Source organism: Urocitellus parryii, chromosome 4, assembly GCF_045843805.1.
Source record: "Urocitellus parryii isolate mUroPar1 chromosome 4, mUroPar1.hap1, whole genome shotgun sequence".
Taxonomy (NCBI): Eukaryota; Metazoa; Chordata; class Mammalia; order Rodentia; family Sciuridae; genus Urocitellus; species Urocitellus parryii.
Window position 1 is genome coordinate 1,210,259 of NC_135534.1, and position 13,498 is coordinate 1,223,756.

The following is a 13,498-nucleotide window of genomic DNA, read 5'->3' on the forward strand; positions in this document are numbered from 1 at the left end:
GACAGGCAGTGCTCTGGTGAGGAGAGCTGCTGGTCAAGCCCTGGCTTTGAAGGTGGCCTGATAATCATCCACTTGGCAGGTGGAGCGCGAGATCGCCATCCTGAAACTCATCGAACACCCACATGTCCTGAAGCTGCATGACGTCTATGAGAACAAAAAATATTTGTAGGTATTGCTGGGCTGGAGTGCTGGGCTGGAGAGGAGTACTGGGCTGGAGTGGAGTGCTGGATGGAGTGCAGTGCTGGGCTGGAGTGGAGTGCTGGGCTGGAGTGGAGTGCTGGGCTGGAGTGGAGTGCTGGCTGGAGTGGAGTGCTGGGCTGGAGTGCTGGGCTGGAGTGGAGTGCTGGCTGGAGTGGAGTGCTGGGCTGGAGTGCTGGGCTGGAGAGGAGTGCTGGCTGGAGAGGAGTGCTGGGCTGGAGTGGAGTGCTGGATGGAGTGCAGTGCTGGGCTGGAGTGGAGTGCTGGGCTGGAGTGCAGTGCTGGGCTGGAGTGGAGTGCTGGCTGGAGTGGAGTGCTGGGCTGGAGTGGAGTGCTGGGCTGGAGTGGAGTGCTGGGCTGGAGTGGAGTGCTGGCTGGAGTGGAGTGCTGGCTGGAGTGGAGTGCTGGGCTGGAGTGCAGTGCTGGGCTGGAGTGGAGTGCTGGGCTGGAGTGGAGTGCTGGGCTGGAGTGGAGTGCTGGGCTGGAGTGGAGTGCTGGCTGGAGTGCAGTGTTGGGCTGGAGTGGAGTGCTGGGCTGGAGTGGAGTGCTGGCTGGAGTGGAGTGCTGGCTGGAGTGCAGTGCTGGCTGGAGTGGAGTGCTGGCTGGAGTGCAGTGCTGGCTGGAGTGGAGTGTTGGGCTGGAGTGGAGTGCTGGCTGGAGTGCAGTGCTGGGCTGGAGTGGAGTGCTGGACTGGAGTGGAGTGTTGGGCTGGAGTGGAGTGCTGGCTGGAGTGGAGTGTTGGGCTGGAGTGGAGTGCTGGCTGGAGTGGAGTGCTGGGCTGGAGTGGAGTGCTGGACTGGAGTGGAGTGCTGGCTGGAGTGGAGTGCTGGCTGGAGTGGAGTGCTGGCTGGAGTGCAGTGCTGGGCTGGAGTGGAGTGCTGGACTGGAGTGGAGTGTTGGGCTGGAGTGGAGTGCTGGCTGGAGTGGAGTGTTGGGCTGGAGTGCAGTGCTGGCTGGAGTGGAGTGCTGGGCTGGAGTGGAGTGCTGGACTGGAGTGGAGTGCTGGCTGGACTGGAGTGCTGGACTGGAGTGGAGTGCTGGCTGGAGTGGAGTGCTGGGCTGGAGTGCAGTGTTGGGCTGGAGTGGAGTGCTGGGCTGGAGTGGAGTGTTGGGCTGGAGTGGAGTGCTGGGCTGGAGTGGAGTGCTGGGCTGGAGTGGAGTGCTGGCTGGAGTGCAGTGTTGGGCTGGAGTGGAGTGCTGGCTGGAGTGGAGTGTTGGGCTGGAGTGGAGTGTTGGCAGGAGAGCAGTACTGGGCTGGAGTAGAGTGTTGGTCTGGAGTTGAGTGCTGGCTGGAGTGGAGTGTTGCACTGGAGTGGAGTGTTGGGCTGGAGTGGAGTGCTGGCTGGAGTGGAGTGCTGGCTGGAGTGCAGTGCTGGCTGGAGTGGAGTGTTGGGCTGGAGTGCAGTGCTGGCTGGAGTGCAGTGTTGGGCTGCAGTGGAGTGCTGGGCTGGAGTGCAGTGCTGGCTGGAGTGGAGTGCTGGCTGGAGTGGAGTGCAGGGCTGGAGTGGAGTGCTGGGCTGGAGTGGGGTGGTGGCTGGATTGGAGTGCTGGTGGAGTGGAGTGCTGGACTGGAGTGGAGTGCAGGGCTGGAGTGGAGTGCTGGGCTGGAGTGGGGTGGTGGCTGGATTGGAGTGCTGGTGGAGTGGAGTGCTGGACTGGAGTGGAGTGCTGGGCTGGAGTGGGGTGGTGGCTGGATTGGAGTGCTGGGCTGGAGTGGGGTGGTGGCTGGATTGGAGTGCTGGGCTGGAGTGGGGTGGTGGCTGGATTGGAGTGCTGGGCTGGAGTGGGGTGGTGGCTGGATTGGAGTGCTGGTGGAGTGGAGTGCTGGACTGGAGTGGAGTGCAGGGCTGGAGTGGAGTGCTGGGCTGGAGTGGGGTGGTGGCTGGATTGGAGTGCTGGTGGAGTGGAGTGCTGGACTGGAGTGGAGTGCAGGGCTCGAGTGGAGTGCTGGGCTGGAGTGGGGTGCTTGCTGGAGTGGAGTGCTGGCTGGAGTGGAGTGCTGGGCTGGAGTGGAGTGCTGGACTGGAGTGGAGTGCTGGCTGGAGTGGAGTGCTGGCTGGAGTGGAGTGTTGGACTGGAGTGGAGTGCTGGCTGGAGTGGGGTGCTGGCTGGAGTGGAGTGTTGGACTGGAGTGGAGTGCTGGCTGGAGTGGAGTGCTGGTGGAGTGGAGTGCTGGACTGGAGTGGAGTGCAGGGCTCGAGTGGAGTGCTGGGCTGGAGTGGGGTGCTGGCTGGAGTGGAGTGCTGGCTGGAGTGCAGTGCTGGGCTGGAGTGGAGTGCTGGACTGGAGTGGAGTGCAGGGCTCGAGTGCAGTGTTGGGCTGGAGTGGAGTGCTGGGCTGGAGTGGAGTGCTGGGCTGGAGTGGAGTGCTGGCTGGAGTGCAGTGTTGGGCTGGAGTGGAGTGCTGGCTGGAGTGGAGTGTTGGGCTGGAGTGGAGTGTTGGCAGGAGAGCAGTACTGGGCTGGAGTAGAGTGTTGGTCTGGAGTTGAGTGCTGGCTGGAGTGGAGTGTTGCACTGGAGTGGAGTGTTGGGCTGGAGTGGAGTGCTGGCTGGAGTGGAGTGCTGGCTGGAGTGCAGTGCTGGCTGGAGTGGAGTGCTGGCTGGAGTGCAGTGCTGGCTGGAGTGGAGTGTTGGGCTGGAGTGCAGTGCTGGCTGGAGTGCAGTGTTGGGCTGCAGTGGAGTGCTGGGCTGGAGTGCAGTGCTGGCTGGAGTGGAGTGCTGGCTGGAGTGGAGTGCAGGGCTGGAGTGGAGTGCTGGGCTGGAGTGGGGTGGTGGCTGGATTGGAGTGCTGGTGGAGTGGAGTGCTGGACTGGAGTGGAGTGCAGGGCTGGAGTGGAGTGCTGGGCTGGAGTGGGGTGGTGGCTGGATTGGAGTGCTGGTGGAGTGGAGTGCTGGACTGGAGTGGAGTGCAGGGCTCGAGTGGAGTGCTGGGCTGGAGTGGGGTGGTGGCTGGATTGGAGTGCTGGTGGAGTGGAGTGCTGGACTGGAGTGGAGTGCAGGGCTCGAGTGGAGTGCTGGGCTGGAGTGGGGTGGTGGCTGGATTGGAGTGCTGGTGGAGTGGAGTGCTGGACTGGAGTGGAGTGCAGGGCTCGAGTGGAGTGCTGGGCTGGAGTGGGGTGCTTGCTGGAGTGGAGTGCAGGGCTGGAGTGCAGTGCAGGGCTCGAGTGGAGTGCTGGGCTGGAGTGGGGTGCTTGCTGGAGTGGAGTGCTGGCTGGAGTGGAGTGCTGGGCTGGAGTGGAGTGCTGGACTGGAGTGGAGTGCTGGCTGGAGTGGAGTGCTGGCTGGAGTGGAGTGTTGGACTGGAGTGGAGTGCTGGCTGGAGTGGGGTGCTGGCTGGAGTGGAGTGTTGGACTGGAGTGGAGTGCTGGCTGGAGTGGAGTGCTGGTGGAGTGGAGTGCTGGACTGGAGTGGAGTGCAGGGCTGGAGTGGAGTGCTGGTGGATTGGAGTGCTGGACTGGAGTGGAGTGCTGGGCTGGAGTGGAGTGCTGGCTGGAGTGGAGTGCTGGACTGGAGTGGAGTGCTGGCTGGAGTGGAGTGCTGGCTGGAGTGGAGTGTTGGACTGGAGTGGAGTGCTGGCTGGAGTGGGGTGCTGGGCTGGAGTGCGGTGCTGGCTGGAGTGCGGTGTTGGGCTGGATTGGGGTGGTGGCTGGATTGGAGGGTTGGGCTGGAGTGGAGTACTGGGCTGGAGTGGAGTTTTGGGCTGGAGTGGGGTAGTGGCTGGATTGGAGTGCTGGTGGAGTGGAGTGTTGGCTGGAGTGCAGTGCTGAGCCGGAGTGGAGTGCTGGCTGGAGTGGAGTTTGGGGCTGGAGTGGAGTATTGGGCTGGAGTGGAGTACTGGGCTGGAGTGCAGTGCTGGGCTGGAGTGCTGGCTGGAGTGGAGTGCTGAGCTGGAGTGGAGTGCTGGCTGGAGTGGAGTGCTGAGCTGGAGTGGAGTGCTGGCTGGAGTGGAGTACTGGGCTGGAGTGCAGTGCTGGGCTGTAGTGGAGTGCAGTGCTGGGCTGTAGTGGAGTGCAGTGCTGGGCTGGAGTGGAGTGCTGGGCTGGAGTGCTGGGCTGGAGAGGAGTGCTGGGCTGGAGAGGAGTGCTGGGCTGGAGTGGAGTGCTGGATGGAGTGCAGTGCTGGGCTGGAGTGGAGTGCTGGGCTGGAGTGCAGTGCTGGGCTGGAGTGGAGTGCTGGCTGGAGTGGAGTGCTGGCTGGAGTGGAGTGCTGGGCTGGAGTGGAGTGCTGGGCTGGAGTGGAGTGCTGGGCTGGAGTGGAGTGCTGGATGGAGTGCAGTGCTGGGCTGGAGTGGAGTGCTGGCTGGAGTGGAGTGCTGGCTGGAGTGGAGTGCTGGCTGGAGTGGAGTGCTGGGCTGGAGTGCTGGGCTGGAGAGGAGTGCTGGGCTGGAGAGGAGTGCTGGGCTGGAGTGGAGTGCTGGATGGAGTGCAGTGCTGGGCTGGAGTGGAGTGCTGGGCTGGAGTGGAGTGCTGGCTGGAGTGGAGTGCTGGCTGGAGTGGAGTGCTGGGCTGGAGTGCAGTGCTGGGCTGGAGTGGAGTGTTGGGCTGGAGTGGAGTGCTGGGCTGGAGTGGAGTGCTGGCTGGAGTGGAGTGCTGGGCTGGAGTGCAGTGCTGGGCTGGAGTGGAGTGTTGGGCTGGAGTGGAGTGCTGGGCTGGAGTGGAGTGCTGGCTGGAGTGGAGTGCTGGGCTGGAGTGGAGTGCTGGGCTGGAGTGGAGTGCTGGCTGGAGTGCAGTGTTGGGCTGGAGTGGAGTGCTGGCTGGAGTGGAGTGTTGGGCTGGAGTGGAGTGTTGGCAGGAGAGCAGTACTGGGCTGGAGTAGAGTGTTGGTCTGGAGTTGAGTGCTGGCTGGAGTGGAGTGTTGCACTGGAGTGGAGTGTTGGGCTGGAGTGGAGTGCTGGCTGGAGTGGAGTGCTGGCTGGAGTGCAGTGCTGGCTGGAGTGGAGTACTGGGCTGGAGTGGAGTGCTGGGCTGGAGTGGAGTGCTGGCTGGAGTGGAGTGCTGGCTGGAGTGGAGTGCTGGCTGGAGTGCAGTGCTGGCTGGAGTGGAGTGCTGGGCTGGAGTGCAGTGCTGGCTGGAGTGGAGTACTGGGCTGGAGTGCAGTGCTGGCTGGAGTGGAGTGTTGGCAGGAGAGCAGTACTGGGCTGGAGTAGAGTGTTGGTCTGGAGTTGAGTGCTGGCTGGAGTGGAGTGTTGCACTGGAGTGGAGTGTTGGGCTGGAGTGGAGTGTTGGCAGGAGAGCAGTACTGGGCTGGAGTAGAGTGTTGGTCTGGAGTGGAGTGCTGGCTGGAGTGGAGTGCTGGCTGGAGTGCAGTGCTGGCTGGAGTGGAGTGCTGGCTGGAGTGCAGTGCTGGCTGGAGTGGAGTGCTGGCTGGAGTGCAGTGCTGGCTGGAGTGGAGTACTGGGCTGGAGTGCAGTGCTGGCTGGAGTGGAGTGTTGGGCTGGAGTGCAGTGCTGGCTGGAGTGGAGTGTTGGGCTGGAGTGCAGTGCTGGTTGGTGTGCAGTGTTGGGCTGGAGTGCAGTGCTGGCTGGAGTGGAGTGCTGGCTGGAGTGGAGTGTTGGGCTGGAGTGCAGTGCTGGCTGGAGTGCAGTGTTGGGCTGCAGTGGAGTGCTGGGCTGGAGTGCAGTGCTGGCTGGAGTGGAGTGCTGGCTGGAGTGGAGTGCAGGGCTGGAGTGGAGTGCTGGGCTGGAGTGGGGTGGTGGCTGGATTGGAGTGCTGGTGGAGTGGAGTGCTGGACTGGAGTGGAGTGCAGGGCTCGAGTGGAGTGCTGGGCTGGAGTGGGGTGGTGGCTGGAGTGGAGTGCTGGTGGAGTGGAGTGCTGGACTGGAGTGGAGTGCTGGCTGGAGTGGAGTGCAGGGCTGGAGTGGAGTGCTGGTGGAGTGGAGTGCTGGACTGGAGTGGAGTGCAGGGCTGGAGTGGAGTGCTTGGCTGGAGTGGGGTGCTTGCTGGAGTGGAGTGCTGGCTGGAGTGGAGTGCTGGCTGGAGTGGAGTGCTGGCTGGAGTGGAGTGCTGGACTGGAGTGGAGTGCTGGCTGGAGTGGAGTGCAGGGCTGGAGTGGAGTGCTGGGCTGGAGTGGAGTGCTGGGCTGGAGTGGGGTGCTGGCTGGAGTGGAGTGCTGGGCTGGAGTGGAGTGCTGGGCTGGAGTGGAGTGCTGGCTGGAGTGGAGTGCTGCGCTGGAGTGGAGTGCTGGGCTGGAGTGGAGTGCTGGGCTGGAGTGGAGTGCTGGCTGGAGTGGAGTGCTGCGCTGGAGTGGAGTGCTGGGCTGGAGTGGAGTGCTGGACTGGAGTGGAGTGCTGGCTGGAGTGGAGTGCTGGCTGGAGTGGAGTGTTGGACTGGAGTGGAGTGCTGGCTGGAGTGGAGTGCTGGCTGGAGTGGAGTGCTGGGCTGGAGTGCAGTGCTGGGCTGGAGTGGAGTGCTGGGCTGGAGTGGGGTGCTGGCTGGAGTGGAGTGCTGGCTGGAGTGGAGTGCTGGGCTGGAGTGCAGTGCTGGGCTGGAGTGGAGTGCTGGACTGGAGTGGAGTGCTGGCTGGAGTGGAGTGCTGGCTGGAGTGGAGTGTTGGACTGGAGTGGAGTGCTGGCTGGAGTGGAGTGCTGGCTGGAGTGGAGTGCTGGCTGGAGTGGAGTGTTGGACTGGAGTGGAGTGCTGGCTGGAGTGGGGTGCTGGCTGGAGTGCAGTGCTGGCTGGAGTGGAGTGTTGGACTGGAGTGGAGTGCTGGCTGGAGTGGGGTGCTGGCTGGAGTGGAGTGTTGGACTGGAGTGGAGTGCTGGCTGGAGTGGGGTGCTGGCTGGAGTGGAGTGTTGGACTGGAGTGGAGTGCTGGCTGGAGTGGAGTGCAGGGCTGGAGTGGAGTGCTGGCTGGAGTGGAGTGCTGGCTGGAGTGGAGTGCTGGCTGGAGTGGAGTGTTGGACTGGAGTGGAGTGCTGGCTGGAGTGGGGTGCTGGCTGGAGTGGAGTGCTGCGCTGGAGTGGAGTGTTGGACTGGAGTGGAGTGCTGGCTGGAGTGGAGTGCTGGTGGAGTGGAGTGCTGGACTGGAGTGGAGTGCAGGGCTGGAGTGGAGTGCTGGTGGAGTGGAGTGCTGGACTGGAGTGGAGTGCTGGGCTGGAGTGGAGTGCTGGCTGGAGTGGAGTGCTGGACTGGAGTGGAGTGCTGGCTGGAGTGGAGTGCTGGCTGGAGTGGAGTGTTGGACTGGAGTGGAGTGCTGGCTGGAGTGGGGTGCTGGGCTGGAGTGCGGTGCTGGCTGGAGTGCGGTGTTGGGCTGGATTGGGGTGGTGGCTGGATTGGAGGGTTGGGCTGGAGTGGAGTACTGGGCTGGAGTGGAGTTTTGGGCTGGAGTGGGGTAGTGGCTGGATTGGAGTGCTGGTGGAGTGGAGTGTTGGCTGGAGTGCAGTGCTGAGCCGGAGTGGAGTGCTGGCTGGAGTGGAGTTTGGGGCTGGAGTGGAGTATTGGGCTGGAGTGGAGTACTGGGCTGGAGTGCAGTGCTGGGCTGGAGTGCTGGCTGGAGTGGAGTGCTGAGCTGGAGTGGAGTGTTTGGCTGGAGTGGAGTACTGGGCTGGAGTGCAGTGCTGGGCTGTAGTGGAGTGCAGTGCTGGGCTGTAGTGGAGTGCAGTGCTGGGCTGGAGTGGAGTGCTGGCTGGAGTGGAGTGCTGGGCTGGAATGCTGGGCTGGAGAGGAGTGCTGGGCTGGAGAGGAGTGCTGGGCTGGAGTGGAGTGCTGGGCTGGAGTGGAGTGCTGGCTGGAGTGGAGTGCTGGCTGGAGTGGAGTGCTGGGCTGGAGTGGAGTGCTGGGCTGGAGTGGAGTGCTGGCTGGAGAGGAGTGCTGGATGGAGTGCAGTGCTGGGCTGGAGTGGAGTGCTGGGCTGGAGTGCAGTGCTGGGCTGGAGTGGAGTGCTGGCTGGAGTGGAGTGCTGGCTGGAGTGGAGTGCTGGGCTGGAGTGGAGTGCTGGGCTGGAGTGGAGTGCTGGGCTGGAGTGGAGTGCTGGATGGAGTGCAGTGCTGGGCTGGAGTGGAGTGCTGGCTGGAGTGGAGTGCTGGCTGGAGTGGAGTGCTGGGCTGGAGTGGAGTGCTGGGCTGGAGTGGAGTGCTGGGCTGGAGTGGAGTGCTGGCTGGAGTGCAGTGCTGGGCTGGAGTGGAGTGTTGGGCTGGAGTGGAGTGCTGGGCTGGAGTGGAGTGCTGGCTGGAGTGGAGTGCTGGGCTGGAGTGGAGTGCTGGCTGGAGTGGAGTGCTGGGCTGGAGTGGAGTGCTGGCTGGAGTGCAGTGCTGGCTGGAGTGGAGTGCTGGCTGGAGTGCAGTGTTGGGCTGGAGTGGAGTGCTGGCTGGAGTGGAGTGTTGGGCTGGAGTGGAGTGTTGGCAGGAGAGCAGTACTGGGCTGGAGTAGAGTGTTGGTCTGGAGTTGAGTGCTGGCTGGAGTGGAGTGTTGCACTGGAGTGGAGTGTTGGGCTGGAGTGGAGTGCTGGCTGGAGTGGAGTGCTGGCTGGAGTGCAGTGCTGGCTGGAGTGGAGTGTTGGGCTGGAGTGCAGTGCTGGCTGGAGTGGAGTACTGGGCTGGAGTGCAGTGCTGGCTGGAGTGGAGTGTTGGCAGGAGAGCAGTACTGGGCTGGAGTAGAGTGTTGGTCTGGAGTGGAGTGCTGGCTGGAGTGGAGTGCTGGCTGGAGTGCAGTGCTGGCTGGAGTGGAGTGCTGGCTGGAGTGCAGTGCTGGCTGGAGTGGAGTGCTGGCTGGAGTGCAGTGCTGGCTGGAGTGGAGTACTGGGCTGGAGTGCAGTGCTGGCTGGAGTGGAGTGTTGGGCTGGAGTGCAGTGCTGGCTGGAGTGGAGTGTTGGGCTGGAGTGCAGTGCTGGTTGGTGTGCAGTGTTGGGCTGGAGTGCAGTGCTGGCTGGAGTGGAGTGCTGGCTGGAGTGGAGTGTTGGGCTGGAGTGCAGTGCTGGCTGGAGTGCAGTGTTGGGCTGCAGTGGAGTGCTGGGCTGGAGTGCAGTGCTGGCTGGAGTGGAGTGCTGGCTGGAGTGGAGTGCAGGGCTGGAGTGGAGTGCTGGGCTGGAGTGGGGTGGTGGCTGGATTGGAGTGCTGGTGGAGTGGAGTGCTGGACTGGAGTGGAGTGCAGGGCTGGAGTGGAGTGCTGGGCTGGAGTGGGGTGGTGGCTGGATTGGAGTGCTGGTGGAGTGGAGTGCTGGACTGGAGTGGAGTGCAGGGCTGGAGTGGAGTGCTGGGCTGGAGTGGGGTGGTGGCTGGATTGGAGTGCTGGTGGAGTGGAGTGCTGGACTGGAGTGGAGTGCTGGCTGGAGTGGAGTGCAGGGCTGGAGTGGAGTGCTGGTGGAGTGGAGTGCTGGACTGGAGTGGAGTGCAGGGCTGGAGTGGAGTGCTGGGCTGGAGTGGGGTGCTTGCTGGAGTGGAGTGCTGGCTGGAGTGGAGTGCAGGGCTGGAGTGGAGTGCTGGGCTGGAGTGGAGTGCTGGACTGGAGTGGAGTGCTGGCTGGAGTGGAGTGCTGGCTGGAGTGGAGTGCAGGGCTGGAGTGGAGTGCTGGCTGGAGTGGAGTGCTGGACTGGAGTGGAGTGCTGGCTGGAGTGGAGTGCAGGGCTGGAGTGGAGTGCAGGGCTGGAGTGGAGTGCTGGGCTGGAGTGGGGTGCTGGCTGGAGTGGAGTGCTGGGCTGGAGTGGAGTGCTGGACTGGAGTGGAGTGCTGGCTGGAGTGGAGTGCTGCGCTGGAGTGGAGTGCTGGGCTGGAGTGGAGTGCTGGGCTGGAGTGGAGTGCTGGCTGGAGTGGAGTGCTGGGCTGGAGTGGAGTGCTGGACTGGAGTGGAGTGCTGGACTGGAGTGGAGTGCTGGCTGGAGTGGAGTGCTGGCTGGAGTGGAGTGTTGGACTGGAGTGGAGTGCTGGCTGGAGTGGAGTGTTGGACTGGAGTGGAGTGCTGGCTGGAGTGGGGTGCTAGGCTGGAGTGCAGTGCTGGCTGGAGTGCAGTGTTGGGCTGGATTGGGGTGGTGGCTGGATTGGAGTGTTTGGCTGGAGTGGAGTACTGGGCTGGAGTGAAGTGTTGGCTGGAGTGCAGTGCTAGGCCGGAGTGGAGTGCTGGCTGGAGTGGAGTTTTGGGCTGGAGTGGAGTGTTGGGCTGGAGTGGAGTGTTGGGCTTGAGTGGAGTGCTGGTGGAGTGGGGTATTGGGCTGTACTGGAGTGCAGTGCTGGGCTGGAGTGGAGCGCTGGGCTGGAGTGGAGTGTTGGGCTGGAGTGGAGTGCTGGCTGGAGTGGAGTGCTGGCTGGAGTGGAGTGCTGGCTGGAGTGGAGTGCAGGGCTGGAGTGGAGTGCTGGCTGGAGTGGAGTGCAGGGCTGGAGTGGAGTGCTGGCTGGAGTGGAGCGCTGGGCTGGAGTGGAGTGTTGGGCTGGAGTGGAGTGCTGGCTGGAGTGGAGTGCTGGCTGGAGTGGAGTGCTGCGCTGGAGTGCAGTGCTGGGCTGGAGTGGAGTGTTGGGCTGGAGTGGAGTGCTGGACTGGAGTGGAGTGCTGGCTGGAGTGGAGTGCTGGCTGGAGTGGAGTGCAGGGCTGGAGTGGAGTGCTGGCTGGAGTGGAGTGCAGGGCTGGAGTGGAGTGCTGGGCTGGAGTGGAGTGCTGGACTGGAGTGGAGTGCTGGCTGGAGTGGAGTGCTGGCTGGAGTGGAGTGCAGGGCTGGAGTGGAGTGCTGGCTGGAGTGGAGTGCTGGACTGGAGTGGAGTGCTGGCTGGAGTGGAGTGCAGGGCTGGAGTGGAGTGCAGGGCTGGAGTGGAGTGCTGGGCTGGAGTGGGGTGCTGGCTGGAGTGGAGTGCTGGGCTGGAGTGGAGTGCTGGACTGGAGTGGAGTGCTGGCTGGAGTGGAGTGCTGCGCTGGAGTGGAGTGCTGGGCTGGAGTGGAGTGCTGGGCTGGAGTGGAGTGCTGGCTGGAGTGGAGTGCTGGCTGGAGTGGAGTGCTGGGCTGGAGTGGAGTGCTGGACTGGAGTGGAGTGCTGGCTGGAGTGGAGTGCTGGCTGGAGTGGAGTGTTGGACTGGAGTGGAGTGCTGGCTGGAGTGGAGTGTTGGACTGGAGTGGAGTGCTGGCTGGAGTGGAGTGCTGGCTGGAGTGGAGTGTTGGACTGGAGTGGAGTGCTGGCTGGAGTGGAGTGCTGGACTGGAGTGGAGTGCTGGCTGGAGTGGAGCGCTGGGCTGGAGTGGAGTGTTGGGCTGGAGTGGAGTGCTGGCTGGAGTGGAGTGCTGGCTGGAGTGGAGTGCTGGCTGGAGTGGAGTGCTGGCTGGAGTGGAGTGTTGGACTGGAGTGGAGTGCTGGCTGGAGTGGAGTGTTGGACTGGAGTGGAGTGCTGGCTGGAGTGCAGTGCTGGCTGGAGTGCAGTGTTGGGCTGGATTGGGGTGGTGGCTGGATTGGAGTGTTTGGCTGGAGTGGAGTACTGGGCTGGAGTGAAGTGTTGGCTGGAGTGCAGTGCTAGGCCGGAGTGGAGTGCTGGCTGGAGTGGAGTTTTGGGCTGGAGTGGAGTGTTGGGCTGGAGTGGAGTGTTGGGCTTGAGTGGAGTGCTGGTGGAGTGGGGTATTGGGCTGTACTGGAGTGCAGTGCTGGGCTGGAGTGGAGCGCTGGGCTGGAGTGGAGTGTTGGGCTGGAGTGGAGTGCTGGCTGGAGTGGAGTGTTGGGCTGGAGTAGAGTGCTGGGCTGCAGTGGAATACTGGCTGGAGTGCAGTGTTGGGCTGGAGTGGAGTGCTGGCTGGAGTGCAGTGTTGGGCTGGAGTGGAGTGCTGGCTGGAGTGGAGTGTTGGGCTGGAGTAGAGTGCTGGGCTGCAGTGGAATACTGGCTGGAGTGCAGTGTTGGGCTGGAGTGGAGTGCTGGCTGGAGTGGAGTGTTGGGCTGCAGTGGAGTACTGGCTGGAGTGCAGTGTTGGGCTGGAGTGGAGTGCTGGCTGGAGTGGAGTGTTGGGCTGCAGTGGAGTACTGGCTGGAGTGCAGTGCTGGGCTGGAGTGGAGTGCTGGCTGGAGTGGAGTGTTGGGCTGGCGTGGAGTGCTGGCTGGAGTGCAGTGTTGGGCTGGAGTGGAGCGCTGGGCTGGAGTGGAGTGTTGGGCTGGAGTGGAGTGCTGGCTGGAGTGGAGTGTTGGGCTGGAGTAGAGTGCTGGGCTGCAGTGGAATACTGGCTGGAGTGCAGTGTTGGGCTGGAGTGGAGTGCTGGCTGGAGTGGAGTGTTGGGCTGCAGTGGAGTACTGGCTGGAGTGCAGTGTTGGGCTGGAGTGGAGTGCTGGCTGGAGTGGAGTGTTGGGCTGGCGTGGAGTGCTGGCTGGAGTGCGGTGTTGGGCTGGAGTGCAGTGCTGGTTGGAGTGGAGGGTTTTGCTGGAGTGGAGTGTCGGGCTAGAGTGTAGTGCTGGGTGGAGTGTAGTGCTGGCTGGAGTGTAGTGCTGGCTGGAATGCAGTGCTGGCTGGAGTGCAGTGTTGGGCTGGAGTGGAGTGTTTGGCTGGAGTGCAGTGCTGTTTGGAGTGGAGTTTTGTGCTGGAGTGGAGTTTTGGCTGGAGTGAAGTGCAGGGCCGGAGTGAGTGCTGGGCCGGACTGCTGTGCTCGTTGGAGTGGAGTCCAGGGCTGAAGTGTAGTGCTGGCTGGAATGCAGTGCTGTGGTGGAGTCCAGTGATTTGGTGGAGTGCAGTTCTGGCTGGAGTGCAGTGCTGGCTGGAGTGCATTGCTGGCTGGAGTGCAGTGCTGGCTGGAGTGCCGTGCTAGGCTGAAGTGCCGTGCTAGGCTGGAGTGCTATGCTATGCTATGGAGAGCTGTGCTGTGGTGGAGTGCAGTGCTGGGCTGGAGTGGAGTGCTGGCTCTAGTGTAGTGCTGGCTGGAGTGCAGTGTTGTGGTGGTTGCAGTGCTGGATGGAGTGCAGTGATGTGGTACAGTGCAGTGCTGGCTGGAGTGCAGTGCTGGATGGAGTGCTGGGTTGGGCTGGAATGCTGTGCAGGTCTGGAGTGCAGTGGAGTGTTGGACTGGAGTGCAGTGTTTTAGTTGAATGCAGTGCTGGCTGGAGTGCAGTGTTGTGGTGGAGTGCAGTGCTGGCTGGAGTGGAGTGCTGGCTGGACTGGACCTCGGGCTGGAGTGCTGTGATGAGGTGGAGTACAGTGCTGGCTAGAGTGGAGCTCAGGCTGGAATGCAGTACAAGTCTGGAGTGCAGTGCTGTGTTGGAGTGCAGTGCTGTCTAGAGTGCAGTGCTGGTTGGAGTGGAGTGTTGTGCTCTAGTGGAATGAGGGGCTGGATTAGAGTGCTGGCTGGAGTGCAGTGCAGGGCTGGACTGGAGTGTTAGGCTGGAGTGCAGTGTTGTGGTTGAGTGCAGTGCTGGCTGGAAT

The 13,498-nt window shown here is 63.0% G+C and overlaps 1 protein-coding gene across 8 annotated transcripts in view; it reads left to right on the plus strand.

The window, feature by feature from the left end:
• Positions 1-13,498, plus strand: part of Brsk2 (BR serine/threonine kinase 2) — a 62,994-nt gene that overhangs the window by 28,149 nt on the left and 21,347 nt on the right. For all 8 annotated transcript variants that reach the window (XM_077797407.1, XM_077797409.1, XM_026379989.2 and 5 more), the window contains exon 3: positions 80-165. In XM_077797407.1, the coding sequence (XP_077653533.1) occupies positions 80-165 (86 nt within the window). The remainder of the gene's footprint in view (positions 1-79; positions 166-13,498) is intronic.